Raw genomic sequence first — 18,679 nt, forward strand, 5'->3', positions numbered from 1 at the left:
ATCCCAAAACAATGAGCAAAACTAATTAAAACAAGCTAGTCTATATCGGGATTGTGCTCCTTTCTCTAATAGCATCCCAATGACCTTTCTCTTCCCGGCAAAGATATTTGCCGCAAAACTTGCGTGAAGTACTTTGCATGTGACTAACTTCCATCTTCTTAATGCTTTGCTTTTGCAAACTTGCACCATAACGGGCACCATATTTCCCGACGATACACCCTTCTTTGCCCGCTTAGTCATTGTTAGAGATGGAGGCTTTTTTTTTTTTTTTCATTGCAGTTTTGTTTTTTTCACGGAGATGGAGGGTAGTCATAATGGACTTATGGTAGCTCTTATATCGACCGAGTATAGGCTGCGGTGATCGGATAGTCTTCCTTCACAATGGGATCGACTCATCGATATGCAAAAATCGATAGGCAAAAATCCGGGTAATAACACGACTCGGGCCTGAAAATCGATATGCAAAATGTAGTAGTAGAGTCGGATGATACTTTCAGTATGGTCAGCATGACCAATGAAGGTTCTATGCACCGAAAGCTCAAAGGAAGATTTGAAATGAGTAAAAGCAAAATTACAATGATTTAAATAACTTGAAGGCATTAAATAGAGAAGTCGATGTGGTAATGAGAAATAGAGAAATTACCTCAAACGAAAGAAGCAACCACGGTCGAAAAAAGAGAACCCACTCGTGAATTTTGGAGATAAGAGAAAATTCATCTAATTTTGGAGAAGAAAGTATCGATTTTTGTTTATTTTGTTTTTATATTTCATGAAAATTTGTTTTTTCTGAAATTTCGTTTATTTCGATTTGGTAATTTAGAATAGACTATGTCTGTTGGATTGGCCACAGATTGATGGTGTGGATTCACTGTGCCCAGAATGTGGCTACAGTGAATGTGCCTCTATCCTAACCCATATATGATATCATTAACTTTTCCTGAATCGCTTTTCTTTCTTTGCTGTGAAGTGTGAAGTGAAACTCTCTTGATTAATTCTGATCTAACACACAATACTAACATGCAAATCAACAAACAAACAAACAGTCATGGATTAAGCTAAAAATGTAAAATATACCAACCCACTCGATGTGGCAATGAGAAATAGAGAAATTACCTCGAACGAAAGAAGTACACAGTCGAAAGAGAGAACCCACTCGTGAATTTTGGAGAGGAGAGAAAAATTATCGATCTAATTTTGGAGAAGAAGGTTCGATCGATTTTTTTGTTTATTTCGTGTTTTTAGTTTAGCAAAATTTGTTTTTTCTGAAATTTCATTTATTTCGATTTGGTAATTTAGAATAGACTATGTCTGTTGGATTGGCCACAGATTGATGGTGTGGTGTGGATTCAATTCACAGAATGCGGCTCTATCCTACTCCTATATATATATATATATATATATATATATATATATATATATATGGGCCAAACAATATATATATAAAACAATTTCATTGAGCATTGGGCCAAACAATCAAGTCCAATGGACTAATCCAACGGCTCTATCCAAACACGCCTCACTGAAACAGTCATATTTATTCCCTATAAATATCAACCATCCTCACTATATTTCACTCACCTCATTATCATTAGGTAAGAACACTTATTGTTTATAGAAAATGACAGAAATGGTAAAATCAGAAAATATTTATTTCAAATCCGGCTATGTCTTTATAGGTTATTTTCACTCAAAAATTGGTTTTCAAGATTATTTTCACCTGAAAAAAACTGGTTGTGAGAGTTAATTTCACTTGAAAATGGCCTTGTGACCAATTTCTTGCTGCTTTTATACCTAGGTGTTCTCTTTCAATCCACACTCGCGAAGATGTCTTTGAAAATAACATCCCCTACCGCTTCTATTGGAAGTCATCCATGGAACATAGTTCATATACTTCCAGTCTACTGAAATTGTTTCTCCAACAGTGGATTCCAGAAAAACCAACGTCAACAAAATGATCACTGTAAGTAGTATTCTTGGAACAAATAACATCCAAAAAGGGATGGCGGAGAAAAATATATTCGACTCCCCACCCTGGTTGAAGAGCACCCAGTAACAAAAAAGAAAAGAAAAGAAAAACTATTACAAGTTAGTTGAACCCATTTTTATTGCTTTCAACAGACCTACTCGTACAAATGATGCAAATCAGCAAATAAATTACAATGAAATGGAAAGGGGCATCTACAATAAGCTTATATAATCTGATGAGAAACCCCAACTGCTATATTTCCTGTAAACTTCTATTATGTTGTTGCACGAAACACCAATTACTAGCGAACAAATTTAGGAGTCGCCTAGGATTTTGAGAACATCCCTTGTGTCAAGGATGAGAAATCAAAGTCTGTTTCAGTTCTAGTTGGGGTGAGAGAAGAGACGGGGGGCATTGCAGGAGGCCTGCTCACTCCACTACCTGAGGCAATGCCATTAACTGGAGCAACTGTCTCCATATTATAAATACTGCGAGAAAAAAACCATATAATTAATATATACACATATAGTGCAACTGTTGTGTAATAAGTGAATGCAGGCTATTTAACGCTATCATCATTGCAAGTTTCTATTCTGCCAAAACAAAGCCTGTGTTTCATTCAAAGAATCAGGATTCCGGGAAAGTGAAAGAGAGGATAAGAGAAGCAAAGGGAAAAGAGAGAAAGGATTCCGGGAAAGTGAAAGTGAGGATAAGAGAAGCAGAGGGAAAAGAGAAAGTTATTCCAGTGTCTCCCATCACTTGACGGAAATGAACAAAACCCTTTTCTAAAAAAGTCTTCTTTTCTCTGAACTTCATTGTAAGGAACATATATTGTCCTCCAATATAATATTGACAAGTGTAATGGTCATACCAGCTCAACATAACCTCTACTTATATTCATAGCATATGAGTCCTACTAACGTTTTTCCTAGTCAACAACCTCAACAGATAGAGCATGATCTTGGAAAAATCAAATAATTAATATGAATAATGAGTCTGCTAGCGTTTTCTTAGTCAACAACCTCAACAGATAGATTATGATGCAGGAAAAGGAAAATCAGGTAAGTAATGTGTTATAACTAAGATCATTTACCACCAATTACTACAGCAGCAATCTCAAGTGACACAAAGATAATGGACACGACAGTTACAGATCCCAAAGCAGGCGAAGCATCAAGAGCCATCTTTGGCACACGAAAGATCGTCTCAACAACTATCATGAGAAATGAACTGCACATGGCTTGATTCCAATTTTCCAGAGAAATGGATATGTAGGCAACTTCTCTATAGAAGTGCAGCCATTTCCATATCAAACTCAATTTTTATTTCTGTGAAGGTTAACTAGAAATTACCCTTCACATCCATATCCTTAAAAAAAAAGTGATTATAGTTCCTCCCGCTTCAATCTACCTATGAAAAATTTCACAATCCACCCATACTCACTTGTCTTACATCTTTACAAAATTACCTTTCATTTTCCAGGAGTAATATTTCTTTGAAGCAAACACAGCCAAACTGAAGAGGAAAAAGATGCTGCAAAAATCTTCCGTATTTTACTAATCTTAATTAGGTAGATAGTATAAAAATAGTGAGGTCTAGGAGATAGTATAAAACTAGTGAGGTCCAGTTCATCTTTATTTATAGCACGCTAAGGCATACCATTCTACACCGGAAAACTGCAAGCTATTTTTACCTAAAATGGATTCGACACTAGAAAGACCTCTTAGTAAACAAGGACTCCCATCATACCCGGATATCCAGACAGGGTAACATCATTAAAATAATAGCAGCCAAAAATACAAACATATTCTTAGAGAAGTAGATTATTAACTCAGGAAAATACCTTGGTGTTTGAAAAGGAACATAAATTCCTGATGAATTTGAGGGCCTGACATTCCCCATCTGGTGCGGTTCAAAAGAACAAACAGGGATAAGATTGACATTATAGCTTACTATATGAGTAAAAGTACTTTAGTTTTGCTCACAAAGATCCACCTGCATTTGCAACTCATTCTGTCCAGCAACAGGCATTCTTCCTCCAGGAGCCTGATACCCAACGTTTAGCCAGTTTTGGTTTGGCAAGCTTCCACCAAGTGCGTATATACCATTAGAACCAGACTGCTGAGTACTGACAGGAGCTGCTGGGGCTCCTCCATTAGATTTAGCTGCAGCAGCCATTAAAAGAGACTGCTGCTGCGCCAGCACGGCAAGCTGCTGCTGATGAACAGAAAATGGTGATGCCATCTTGGACTGCACACATCAAACATCCTCAACATAAGAAGAGTATAAAATAACTGATCCCGAACCAAACTATAAACATGTTTATTTTTCCTTTTTTTGGTTCATTGCATTAATATTTCCTCCAGTTTTTCAAACCATATATACTAATTTTTGTGGAAGGAAAACAATTCAAGGCAAATAAACAACAATAGCTTTATATTCAGTAATATGCCTATCACATAGATGTTTTCCAAGATGAATCATAATTAAACATCATCATCTCAATAAAGCCCTCCAGCCACTGCAAATTTTCTTATACCATCCAAAAATATTTAGTTAACCATCAAAAGGTAAAGGTACTACAAATGATCAAGCAGAGGGGGGGACCAGGCATCTGATTAGGGTATTCCATATTATAAGCAAGTGTTATTCTTCCTCTGGGAGCTTCATACCTTAGGGGTAAACAAACAACATTACCGTTTACTTTAGAATATATAGTGAGTTTAGGAAAATTCGAGTCCCCTCACTTGCAATGCTACTGAAAGTGACAAATTAAGAGGCGGGAGTGATAGCCTACTCCCAGGCTTACCCGGAGAAATGCTTGATGGGCGGGCAGGACTCCGTGTGACTAGGACCACTCGAAGGGCGGTGAACACCACGTTAGCAAAGAGAAAATATAGTGAGTTTATGCTACTCTCCTCTTATTTGTAACTCTTATTATTATCAGGAATAAAATTTCACTTTTAGGGATAAAAAAAAAAGATTCGTAATTTAGGAAGACGTTTTTTACGACGGATTACACTAAGAAGAAACAGTTACAAGAAGCATTTTTTACAAAAAGTAAGGAAGAGTCAATTTCGAATCAGAGAATGTGCATGCCCCACGCAGAGGTTTGGGCTTATTAGCTTAAGTCTGACTTCTGAAGTCCATATCCAACCCGTATTTCTACATCTCATTTCTAAAGATTGAAATATCATACTTCTAAAGTCAAGATTCCATGCTTGGCTCATGTCTTAGAAACACAGATTAGTGTCTATAATGGATTTCTTCTGTGTAATACTAATTGATAGGGCCTCATGGGTAAGTGCTACAAGATCTCATGCATTGGAACCCAAAAAAGAACGTGAACTGGGTGAATTGCCTAAAGCCCTAAACAGTTACCAGATTATGACCCAACTAGCAAAGGGTACCCTAAAACCATTACTTTATTTCATCTTTTGAATAAAAATGTGAGGCACAAAACGATAACTTCCAAAAGGTCACCCATCGTAGTACAGTTAAACTAAGCTGAACCCAAACCACGACCAAATATTACAGTAGAAACGAGTTGAGAAGTAGAAAAGGTAGATTAACTTCAAAAAAAGATTACAAAAAATGAATTAGAATAGGAAGATCAACATATACTAAAAAAAGTATACAATGATTTAAATTCAGATGCATATAGAAAAGATGGAAAGGTTAAACGAAGGTAGCAAGAGGCAAATTGATTTTTAAAAATGAAGCTAATATAGGATTCAAAAAATGTTCCTAATTTGAATAGGAACTTCATATTCCAATAAATGACTCATAAATCGTACTAAACCAAATTATATATGACCAGCTACACATTTTGAATAGAGAACTAGGGGCTGTACGAGTTCTTGATTCTTTTAAAGTTCCAGAAATAGGGCAAAATGGGAGGACCATTATCTATTAGGTAAGTATTCAGAGTGCAGTTGGTCTGACATCTGATTACTTCTAAACAAAATCAGACCTGAAACCATGCAATTTCAAGGATCGAATCTGCCATAATCAATTTCAGCTATCCACAGAATATACCTTTTCAAAGAGGCTCATGATGTCACTTTTCAAATCCTTCTGTGGTTGTTGACCTAGGACAGCAGATGGCATAACAGCTGGGGAATCTTTGAACAAATCCTCAAGTCCAGATGCGGATGGGATTTTACTTTCGGTTTCAGTCTGCTTTGCTGCAGACTCTTTCTTTACTGAAGATGCTGATTCGGCAGCTGCAAATTTCAAACAATATCTTTAGTCAAAAAGTTGCAGCATTTCCAACAGAAACAAACTGGTCGGTAGCTATAAAAATCAAAGAATAAAGCTGAAAAAATGAGAATAGCCGAATGGGCACATACACTGAAATCCTGCCCATGCATTGTCATCTGCGGAAGATGCCTCAGAACCATTCTCACTTGGACCGCCCATGGAGAGCATATTAAAAAGATCTGTTGCATAATCAATTTTGGGGGGTGGGGCCAGTGTAGAGTTAGCTACTTCCTTTGTAGTTGATTCATTCTGCACAATGGGTTCTGGCTTCTTTGCCACTGCTGCTGGTTTTGGGTCGGAGGAGACCTAATAATTAGTGCACAAAAATCATGGTATGAGTTTTTATAAAACCCAAGTGGTATGCAACAATTTTAGCCAACAAGGCATATCCCAAACAGTAAAAAGAGAGACTACCAAATAATCATAATAAAAAAATAAAACACGTCAAGCTTTCATTTTTTCAAAAAACCATGTGAAATGTACAAGAATCCAAGCAAAATGTTTGCATTTTGTTGTGGTTCTGTACTGGGAGGAGATTAATGCAATTCCCTTATTTGAATTCTTTCTTCCTTTTTGAGCACAAGGAGAAAGAGATACATAAGATAGTGGAAGAAGTCAAAGAATTGTTGTTCGAGTGGGCTAGTGTGTGCCCAAGCTTCCGGGGAGTGGGTTATGTCGATTTTCTATGTGATTGGGATACTCTTGTAACATAAGTGTACAAGTGGGTATGATCGAGTAGCTACTTGCTACCTAAGATCGATATGTAATTTGTAATGTGTAACCTTTGGATCTATAATAAATAAAATTGAGTTTTACCGATCAAAAAAAAAAAAAAACTTTCTTCCTTTTTTCTTTTTCTTCCCGTACAGACCTATCTGTAAATAGTATACATATCTGATGGCATATAAAGGCTAGGATGAAACGCATTAGTATCAATGAAGGATCAACTGTCAGCATGGCATAGCCTCTGATTACAAGTCGGTTGTGCATATTGATGCATTTTGCACATCGTAGTCAATGTGCAAGCCCAATGCTAATTTCATGCACGCACACAATTGTTTAAGTAAAGTCAACAGATCATGTGGATGGATAGCAAATTTCTTTAAGCCACAGATCCCTAGAACAAAAGGTACTAGAGATCTGTAACTAAGTCATGCAACAGCTTCACGACAAGGAACTCTCGGTACCACAATTCCTAACTTGACTCTAAACTATAGTCATTTTCACCTTATAATGAGCTAACTGCCAATTTATACAGTCATGCAAAAGCTTTCCATTTCAGCATAAGCAAACTTCCGTTAGTACAACCAAACATTCGAAATGAACTTCATTTTATAAAAAAGTTTAAAACTGCGAAGTAAAATAATGTTTTTCAAAATTGATGCAAGCTCAAGAAACAACCAGCCCTTTCATCACAAGCAATTCAAAAAAAAATAACTAATAAATAAACAAAAATAACATTAACAATAATAACATATAAATAAATCAGTAATAAGGTAAAACGAACAATAGTCTATAATGGAACAAACAAGATAATAATAGTCAAAATGTCAAATTGATGCAACGTTTCCATAATAATGTTACCTGAGATGATACCTTAGATGGTGCAGGAACACTGATATTTCTCATGAGGAATACTAGTTTTTGTCGGTGGTGGAAGGTTCCTTCTCTCCCCTGAAGCGTGCACAGCAACATTGGTAGGACCATTGCCACCTCTGTCCCCAGGTCTCTGACTATGTACCGAAGACCTCTCTTCAAATGCTTTTGAAGGGGATTTTTGTCTTCCATCCCTAGGAACCCATCTTTTCTCTTCATACCTGAGAGATTCACTTGAATTAACATAATGCTGAGAAACAAACTCACATTTATTAATAAAACTATTACAGGAGAATGAAGCCTTAGTAGTTCATAGCAAGCAAAAGCAATTTACTATCATTAGTAAAGCTACATCCACATGTTAATTAAAAATGTAAATAAGGGTGTACTTTGCACGAATGAAGTTCTCAATCCCAACTCTGTCATAATTTGGTGGTAGTTCTGCTTCCCAATAGATATTTGACTTTTCATTTCCCATAGCTGCATGCAAAACATAACCAAATCACAATGGAGGACGTTCTCAATCTTATATCCTATTAGACTACAAGAATAAGACTGCTTTATCACACAAACACAGATAAATAAATAGTTTTTTTTTTTTTTTTTTTTTTTTTTTGTGCGTGTTTTTTTTTGGATATTTAAGATTTTATTCCCTATCCCTAATCCCGTCCCCTGTGAAGGTGGATATCAAACCCAAGACCTTGGACCCAACCGCCAAGTCTTGACCAGTAGGCCAACTGGACACCACCTTAAAATTAGGTAAGATTCACCGAAGTGAAGTAATAACCAGGAGCGGTAATAACAGGCAAGCTCGAAGGTTTTGCGAGAAAACAAAAAAGGAATTATGTTTTCTGATGGCTTTCGATGTCCTGGTAGCAATCAAACCTAGCTCTCACTAACAAACTACAAGAGAAGCATCATCATTGAGCTATTAAGCCCTGACCCATCCTATTTTATTGATAATGATGTCAAAACTCTATTTATCACTAATTCCACACCCAGAAAAATGTCTAAGGCAGAAGGCGACAAAAATGTTGTATGTATTGGCAGCAAAGTTTTCATTTTGAGTTTGCATCATCTTGGACCCTTAGCGAGGAACCAAGTCCTTGTAGCATTGAGATATATCCAAAACATGAACAAACACTACCCTCCCAAAGCCTCATATTTAGCATGAGTAGTCAAAATTTGCTCTGCAAAGTGTTGCTTGATACCAAGCACAAGTATAATCTAAAGCTCAGAAGTGAAGCAAGATAAGACTTTTCAAAAATATGAAAGTAGTGGAATGCAGAGAAGTATCTGTTTTCATACATTGAATAAATGCAACCTGCTCCGGAAGCCATGTATCTAGCGTAGCGGACCTAACCTGCAGAATGCACCGGTACTAATCAGAAGACTTATTCCACATGAACCAGCATCTCTAACTAGTGGCCAATGACAAACTTTAATTACATTTCACATGATGCAACATAGAAGATTCGAAGCTGTCAATTCGTCTTTAAACCTTCTATTTTATTTACAATCTCTAATTTGAATCTAGTGTCACTTGTGACAGCCTTAAAGTGTTAATCACGGAAAAACTTCTAAAACATATTTTCTGCCAGATTAAATCATTAAATGATGTCTTTCATAATGTCTCTAAAATACTTAATTAGTGTGTACCATAAAACTAGTAAAAAGAGTTTATGGCCATAATTCATTACGACCTCATACAAATTATCATAATAGCAACAAAGTATCATTACGACCCCAAGTTTCAACAATTGTAGTGAAACAAATTGAAGAAACCCACCCACTCACCTGCTAACAGGCATCACAAAGACGGGAAAGAAATATTTGCTATTTCCCCTTATACGTCCTCATTCACGTTTTACTCTGTTAGGAAACCAACCAGACAGGTGGAAAATCCAATCCGTGAAATACAGCTAAACCAGATAACGACGAGGAATTAAACTTCTAATTCAAATGTTCACAGTAGTCACTGCTGCAAGCCTATCATTTCCTTTCAATTTGTTAAACCAGTGATGCAAACTTACCAAAACACAAGAAAACAAAAAAAAACATAAAACGCAATCTTTCTTATCCAAATTAAGTCTTTCTTCCAGGTATTGGCAAGCTTTGTTCATAAACAAACAACTGGGTTTAAAGGCCAGCAGCACCATAACCTATCTTACTTTCCAATAAAATATATGATAACACATCTGATAACAAAATAAATGTCTTGTTCAAGGAGGTAACAGCAGATCAGCACACATAAGCTACTTTTTCTTTTAACTGAATTAACAAGAAGTCACTTTCCAACAAAAGACTGGTATCCCATAATGGGACACATTCCAAAACATTTCAATTATTTTCGTATTAGATTAATAGTGTATTAAACTGTGTACTCATGTAGTCATGTTGCAGAACAGTAGAGTCAAACAGTCTATTACATGATCCTATTCTATTTGTCAGACAGATAAGAACATAGAACCACCTTTGAAATGTGGACCCCAAGACTTCTATGAATTCCGGAACACTGCATACATATGAAAATTCCCAGATTCACACTAGCCCATCTTGGTCCTCTGCATACAATAACCAAACAGTAAAATAATATTATTAGCAGCACACAATGAAGTTCAATGAAATATAGAATCATGTGCAAGACTTTAACAATTAAATGAAAATTCACAAGTGACTAAATAGGCATTGTGTACAAATCTTAAAATGGCACACATACCGGAAATCATAAGATGATCTATTCTGATAAATGACCTCACCAAACCTATTTGAATGTGAGGATCATAAAACAACTTGGAACACTGGTCAGGATGCAATTCAGTATACATATGTGACACTGGTCACACATGGATGAAACCAAGGAAGCAAAAGATTGAGATGAACACATAAAAATTATAAAACCCTAGATCACAATAGTAAAAGATTGGGAATCCCTATAAAACCAAGCTTCTACCTTTGATTTTCACAATCAAAGAACTGAAGAGCTTGTGGTCCAAAAGCCTTTATTATACTTTCATTTTTTTGTGAATACGTAAAAAATTATATATATAATATATTGATTGGCAAGCCTGTTTTAAATGAAATCAGTAACTCTTTGATGCTGCCAGGGTTCGACCCACAGACCTATGGTATCATCACCCAAAGGTTTTACAGACTTCGCTAGTCGGCACCTACAAAAAATGTGTGGGCAAACCTGTTTTTAAGGAGATCAGTAACTCAATGGTGTGTAGTAGGGTTCGAACCCCAGACCTCTAGTATCATCACCCAAAGGTTTCAGCAACTAAGCTAGAAGACACTTACAATAAAAGATATATTTAGATGTAAAGAAGAGTATAAAACCAATACATTAATCCCATGAGCCCTCAACCACCAACTAAAGGCCCAAAGTCCCCAAATCCTAGTTACAATTCAAAACATTACGCCATGATTACAAAGAAGTAAAGTCACAAGCAAACCCCAAAATTACTTTGAGAAAACTTCAACCGGGTATGCCCCTCAAGCCCTCACCCACCAACCCAGTTGAACCACCCACGTGACCAGTACCAATGCCCTCTGACCAACCCACATGCTCCTTAATAAAGTCAGTCAAGTCCTTATTTATACATGCAAGTAATTGAACAAAAGTAGGAAACTAAAATAATAATAAATAAATGAAAATAACATATATAAAACATGTGGTGATGCCAAGCAAGGGGGGGAACATGTGCTGCCCATGTGATCATAATGCACTGCATCACTCTTCCACCTTTAAAGAGTTCGCCCTTGAGCTAAACTCAGGCTCCAAAAAGCATACTTCGACATCAGCATTTAAAGAATAATCAATATGATGTGGGACGCACGTTGTGGAACACGTGTCATAATGTCAGCATGACATCATGTTGCAACACCCAAATAAGCGTCCCAAAAACTGTTCCTTGAATGTTTAATTCCAAATTAAATTTTTTTTTAATGTTTCAGAAATATTTTTTAAACCGTTTCTTGTAATTAGTGTAGTTCTAATTGGAATATGATTTTTGCTAGTGAAGCCAATTTTTTGTATAAATACGGCTTTTGGCCATAAACAAGTTACTGTTATCTTTTGCGCAAGGTTTTGAGGCTAAAAGTGGAGTTCCTATTGTTAATTATCCATTCTATTTCTTTCAATTCTAAGGTTTCCTAATTTATTGCTGCTCGCGTTCACTTCTTGCTTCCGAGAGTGGAGTTTCATCACAATAGAAATGAATAGATTGAATGTCATAAGAATAATCTACACAACCAACAGGAGGACTTGATGGTACTTCTCTTTGGGACAGTCGGCAACTTTTTTACAATCTCATGAGACTCGAAGCATTTCCAAGAAGTCAGCCTCCTTCTCAGAGTTACACCGCGTACCCTCCCATTCACCCCTCTTACCATAGCACTTTTATTGGAGGCTATCCCAAAAATAGAGTGTTCTTCCTCTAATCCATGTCTTGCCAAAAAGATATTGAACTATCATCCCCTGGTTGAAAAATAATGCCTTTGATGAGGTTGTCATTTGTCCCAACCGTTCACAATACCCCATTATGTAATCCAATAAGAACCCCGAGGATATTTTGGCTTCTACCCACTTTGACCCTGATAGGGTTATATACTAAAAACATTACTTTTGTAATAACTTTAATTCTTTATATTTTGAATGAGAATCATATGGGCAAATGTTATGCATATTATATCGTCTAATACTTTATGTGTAGATGATATGGTGTGTGGTGACACAGAAGATCATATCATCAGTACCTTATAAAGTATAAGTAAATATTCACAACCTAGATGGATTTGGACAAACTATTGATACGGTTGTAGTATAATCTGATATTAGTCTATCTTGACTACAGGATTATACTAATACACTTTGTGTGTATTGAACAGGACCAAGTGAGATTGTTTTTCTTTATACTGACTATATAAGAGAACAAACACCTCTATTATTATAGATGTTTGTCTTCTTAATCCGGATATAATAACGGGCACTTACGTGCATTGTACATTGCTTTAAATCATCAATGAGTGAGATTCATTTGTGAATCAACAAACTCGATGGATTGGGTAATGACATTGTATGTAAGGTATTGTATGTAAGGCGTGCTGTTGATTATAGAAAGAATTCGTGACCTACAGAAAGAATTGTCATGTAAATCCTGCAGGTGAATTTAATCTGACATGACAATGAGGTTGAGTGGTACTACTCAAGGACATAAGAAGTTGATTAATGTAGTTGTCATTAACTTGACTTAATCAACGGGCATTCGATATCTTAAACACGGGGAGATCAACGAGTATATAATATAGAACCCATAAACGTAACACGTAATTTGGGATTAGAACGGTAGTGCAACAATGACCTTTAGTGGAATAAGTTATTTGTTGACGGACTTGGGTCATGTGTTCTGGGCGAACATGGAAAGCCTCAAACCCGTCAGGAGACCTAACCTTATTTTCTCTTCATGGTCCCTGTTGTAGCCTAAAAATAGAAACCCTCTTTCTCTAGCCGAAATACTAAGGTTTTGCTCAAAAAAAGTGAGATCCAAATTCGGTTCCAACTTTGTGAGTGAGAAAGGCCAAGAGAGAAAGAAGAGGCTGGAAGATCGTTGCCCACACAATGTCCATTCCAAGGATAGGAATACAACAGAAGATCAAGAGGTTGCTGATTTTGTAGATCTTGGATTCTCAGAAAAATCACAGCTGATCTAAAGGTATGATTCCTAACCAAACCGTGAGAACCTTTATTCCGCTGTACATGGTTTTCACAGTTTGTAAACTGCGACCATAACGGTTCCTTCAGACCCTCCCCCATATAATAATATAAGTCAAGCCAATGGCATCCTCTTTATTCCAGGGGAAGGGTAAGTACAGCACAAAATCATCATTTACTTTTAGACTCCAAGCTAATGGATCTTCACCACGATCTAATCAGAGAACTTATTCATTTTAAAAGTCAACTTTTAAGTCTACGACTCAGTATATTCATTTTTCTGAGTTCAGATCTGATTGATGGGGGATCATATTCCCATGTGAAGGGGGTTAAAAAAATATAACTGATCACAACCATAGGAATAAAACAAAGGAATAATTTCACAAATACATCTTCTAACCCCACATGCATTATTGTAAAGGGGGCGGGGAGTTAAATATTTGATGCTAACCATATTGTTTTTTCCGTGAAAGTTACAACAAGAAGAAAAATAACCATATTGCTTTTTCTGTGAAAAGAAGACATGAAGAAAAATGACAACATTGACATTTCGTATGGAGCTTTCTTGAAAAATGACAATCCACAAAAGACAATATCAAAATTTTCTCAAGCTTAGTTCCTAGTTTGCTAGAAAAATAAATTTGGCAATAATATCAAAGTTATGAACAACATATTCATAGTATTCCATCTACATCAGGATACTTACTTGCTTTTGCAGTCAGCGCACTCTCTATTCTCAGAAAATTTAAGAAGCCCCTCCAATATCTGCGAAAACAAAAACTAGATTAGGCAACAATAAAGAAACCAGCAAACGAAAATACATATTACACATTAAATATAAACAGATACAAATTATTATTCAATAGCATATTGCGAGAGATTATAAATGATGAGCTTGGAAGAGCTGCAAAGGGAGATCAAGAAAGGAAAAGAAAAGGAGTAGTTGTCCACTAGTGATTTTTGACATAGAGACAGAGAATGGGTACGTGGTGAGACTTTTTTCTCAATCAAATTGTGAAAGAGTTTTTGGATGATCAATACCCAAATAAGACTTACGCCCTACTGAATTCTAGGAAACAAAATTCAACTGTTTGGTTGCGTTCGGAATCTTTAGTAGGCAAAACTACACGTGTCACTAAAAATATTCTCATCCAATCTCCCTATAAGACTCCCAGATCACTATATTATAACTTTAATCATGAAACCCATAAAACCTTCAAAAATTGATTCTCAATCCAAATTTTCTTATGCAAAAATAAAAAAATGCATCCACAATAAGTAAGCACAGCTAATAAATAATCAGAATATATTAAGATGATCATATTGATTTTTCAGAGATTTCAATCAATAAACAAAATAAAATACACCCCCTTTATCCAATTAAACCAAAACAGAGATCAAATTGAGATTAAAGATTGAACCTTTTTGTGTCTAGCGTTTAGCTCTTTCGATACGTTAGCTTTTTCGTTCATTCTGAATCCGAAATTTACAGAAATTTCAAAGTAATTTTTTTCGAAGAAGAAAGAATGAGTAGAGAGAGAAAAAAAAATTCCTTCTCTCTCTCTGTTTTATTTTATTTTTTGTTTTGTTTTTATTTGAGTAAAAGGAAATTTGGTGGGTTTGACTTTTAATGTTTGGAGTTTTTATTTTTGAGACGGGAATTTTGATGCCCACTTATTATTATTACTTGTTTTTTAATAGCCGTCCTGTTTTTTTTGTTTTAGGTAAATTATGGGACCACTTTGTAGTCTCTGACAGCCAGGCAAAACCATAGAACAAAATCTTGTACGTTTTGGATCTGCTCGTATGTCAAAATTGACGGGGCCAGGTTCCATTGTCTAAACAGTTGGTACTAGGTACATATTGGTTAACCACGAGTTTTGGAAGCTAGAAGGTGTCCTAAAATTTTGATTAAATAAATAAAAAATGAAATTACTACACGCTTGTACCATTGTTGAGGTGGACTATTATTGTACTAGCCAATTAGCCCGCCTGAGGCTGGCCTGCTACATTGATTTTATTTTTATCAAACTACTAGGGTATGCCCGATGCTACGGCCCGCAAGGTGTCTGCGGCGCTACCTCGATGCTCGACGTGCCAAGCAAGGCAGGGAAGTTCATGAGTAGGAGCATTACAGGGCAATCAAATGCCTCCAAGAAGAGTGGCACCAACACCCCAGTAACAGGTGTTCAAGAAAATGGAAGTGCAAAGCAAGCTTAGCCATTGTACATAGTTTAATTGCATCAAGTACATATAAACTCTGGTTCCCCCGGCTATATTTGATGTTGAGAATTCTAGCATCTGCACTCCAACTTATGCAGTATTGGTACATGATTGTTATAGTGTTTAATTTGTAACGGGGAAAAATAAAATGGCAATGTTTTGTTTTCTTCCTTTTTCAGCTTTTCAGTGAAGGGTACTTATATAGGTACCCAACCATGTCTAGCAAGCCAGGATGTGTCTCTGATGCATCTTCTCCTAGTTTATCAACCAAGTATATATGTGCATTTTTTATAAGCTGACCGAGCACACCAATGATAAACGAAGTTATTGCTACATATATTCATAATTCATAATTCATATATTCATATTAGACATAAATGAAATATAGAACGGGAGTACAAGGGTACATGGTAAATTGAGCCCACTTGGAGTTCTATGATTTTATCACAGATTTTTGGGGCACACACGTACAGATGAACACACACCTTTGTGGTGGAGGAAACATATATAGTCAAAAATCATTTCTTTGTTAGTTTAAACTCAGAAAAAAATAGAAATTGGGAAGAACGTGATGCATTTGCTTCAAGCATCTTACAGAAGTAGCCACAGGCAATATGTACAATCAAAAAGCAATTCTTCTTAACAGTTTTACTTTGGTTGTGAGCTTCAGAACCTATACCTTCAGGCTTCAGATACCTCAACAGGTTATTTTTGCTTAGAAACAAATCCAGATTTCAGCCAAACTTGCATATGAAAATAGAACCTGTCAAGTCTCACAGTTCAAACCAAAAACCAACTTTATTCTAGTGCCTCTTTCACCACTTATATATATATATATAAGTGCCTCTTCAAAGGAAACTAAGATATGTGTGAATATGAATACTAAGGAAGCTTTTCATCACGACAGCAGCAATCTGCTGAAAATTTCCCATACAGGGTAAATTGCACCATACAGCTTGTTGACATAAAGCCTTTCCCGGCGAAAAGAAGCTTCGTTACTTGAAAGCTACATGAAATAAAAACATAAGACATGGGAAGAGAAAACATAACAATTTGGTGATTTTATATATGTTGTTTTTCAAACGAAAAGGATACATGTACAATGACATCTAATATGTAATTTTTTGTTGGAGTCCCACTGTCCCACATACTTGTACATTAGATAGTTTAGCCATTGGAAACTGAAGGAAAATGAAGGCCTCACACTACAATAGCCATTGGAAGTAGATTTTGCAAAGCTATCCATTCTGCCCAGGGATTGTCGATGCGTACATCCAATACATAAATTTCTCTCCTCCTAAATAGAGTGATAATCTCAATCCTTATCCTAGAACTTTAATCCCAAATTGGTATTTTTCCTAGACAAAACATAGAAAACAGATATTTATGAATTTCCTTGGATTAAATGGCTTTTAAACTATTGACAGATAAAATAGAGCATATATAACTTACTGAATACTGATGCATTCTCATTCCTCTTATAGTACTTTGAGCCAAACTTGATACTTTTCGAAAAAAATACATTATTGACATATATTTTACTTTCCTTCCATCAACAAGCTTGTAAAACCATTGATTAATATTTTATTTGTATCTTGTCAACATCGTATACGCGCAATATGGATTGGGTTGAGAAAGTGTTCAAGCATTGACTACAAAGATGTGAGACCAGCCCACTCAAGGTTTACAGTGTATAAATTCCAAGACAAAGATAGAAGTCACAAAATCAAGTAAAAACTTACATAAATGAATTCGCATAATCTAACGAAGAAAAGTAACCTTGCTTTCATACATCACTCCTTTTTCCTCTTGTCAGTCCTGAAGAAAAAAAAGAAGATGAGAAAAATAAAAATCATCAATGTCATTCTATCAACCCAAACTGTCTAATAAGCAAACAACAAAATAGTCGGGAAAGAATAAAGAGTGATGAAGAGTTACCAAAACCGCAGTGCAAAATAGTTGGGAAGGAATAAAGAGTGATGAAGAGTCGGGAAGACCTCGATGCGCCTGATAAGCATAGATATGAAAATCAAAGTTTCTTCGTTCAAGATAGATCTTTAAGTTTTAAAGAGCATAAATAGACATCACCACTCACCACTAAGTAGGAATTGAAAATAGATTTGTATAGAAGAAAAAATTCAACTGATGTAAGGTTAAAAAAAACATATTAGGGAAAAAGTCACTAACCTAGGTGGTAATGAAGTCTCCAGCGCAAAAAGGGACAAAATGGAAATACACTCCAAGTCACAGAACTACGTAAATAGAATGAAGCATGTTAACCAAGTCAGAGCCAATAGCCCAATACACATGTATAAATTTGATGACCATGAAGTCAATGAGAAACTACTCAAAGTAAATGGGAAAAGAACTTACGAATTATAGTAAGACTTCTGGGTATACAAAGTTTGGGGTACGATTTCCTGAATTTGGAGGGAGGAGAATACTGATTCTGTCTGAAAAAGTGCACCTTGATAGGGCTACATATAACTGACCATGACTGAAAACTTCAGTGTGAAGGTCAATTTCCACATATTTCACTGATTGTCCTTGTGACTTATTTATAGGCATTGAATAAGCAACACGTACAGGAAATTGTCTTCTTGTCATATGGAAAGGAAAATTAGAAGACGACGGCGACAAAGATATCCTTGGAATAAATGCATGATTACCTGCCTTTTCACCAGTTAAAATTCTTGCAAAAAGAACGTGTGGCTGACATTGGATCACCATCAAGCGGGTTCCATTGCATAATCTATCTTTGGGAGCAATATTTCGCAACAACATTATATGACAGCCAACTTTAAGGTTGAGACGAAACGGTGGCAAACCGGCTGGATAAAGTGAGTTTAGGTACTCATTTGGGTATTAATTAATATTGGCTGGATTGGTTGCATCCTCATATGTCATTTTGTCTGCAG

The 18,679-nt window shown here is 36.0% G+C and overlaps 1 protein-coding gene across 1 annotated transcript; it reads right to left on the reverse strand.

Annotated features, from left to right (window-relative positions):
* Positions 1-2,086: 2,086 nt before the first annotated feature.
* LOC147475707 (ADP-ribosylation factor GTPase-activating protein AGD5-like) lies at positions 2,087-15,149 on the reverse strand. Its single transcript, XM_086585062.1, is given in 12 exon segments — positions 2,087-2,454; positions 3,810-3,868; positions 3,962-4,216; positions 6,005-6,192; positions 6,319-6,535; positions 7,814-7,849; positions 7,851-8,046; positions 8,215-8,305; positions 9,134-9,188; positions 10,299-10,389; positions 14,245-14,303; positions 14,960-15,149. Coding segments are annotated over 12 exon segments (1,461 nt in total). The 5' UTR covers positions 15,011-15,149; the 3' UTR covers positions 2,087-2,291.
* Between the last annotated feature and the right edge of the window lie 3,530 nt (positions 15,150-18,679).

The sequence above is a fragment of the Coptis chinensis genome, chromosome 9 (assembly GCF_015680905.1).
Source record: "Coptis chinensis isolate HL-2020 chromosome 9, ASM1568090v1, whole genome shotgun sequence".
Classification (NCBI taxonomy): domain Eukaryota; kingdom Viridiplantae; phylum Streptophyta; class Magnoliopsida; order Ranunculales; family Ranunculaceae; genus Coptis; species Coptis chinensis.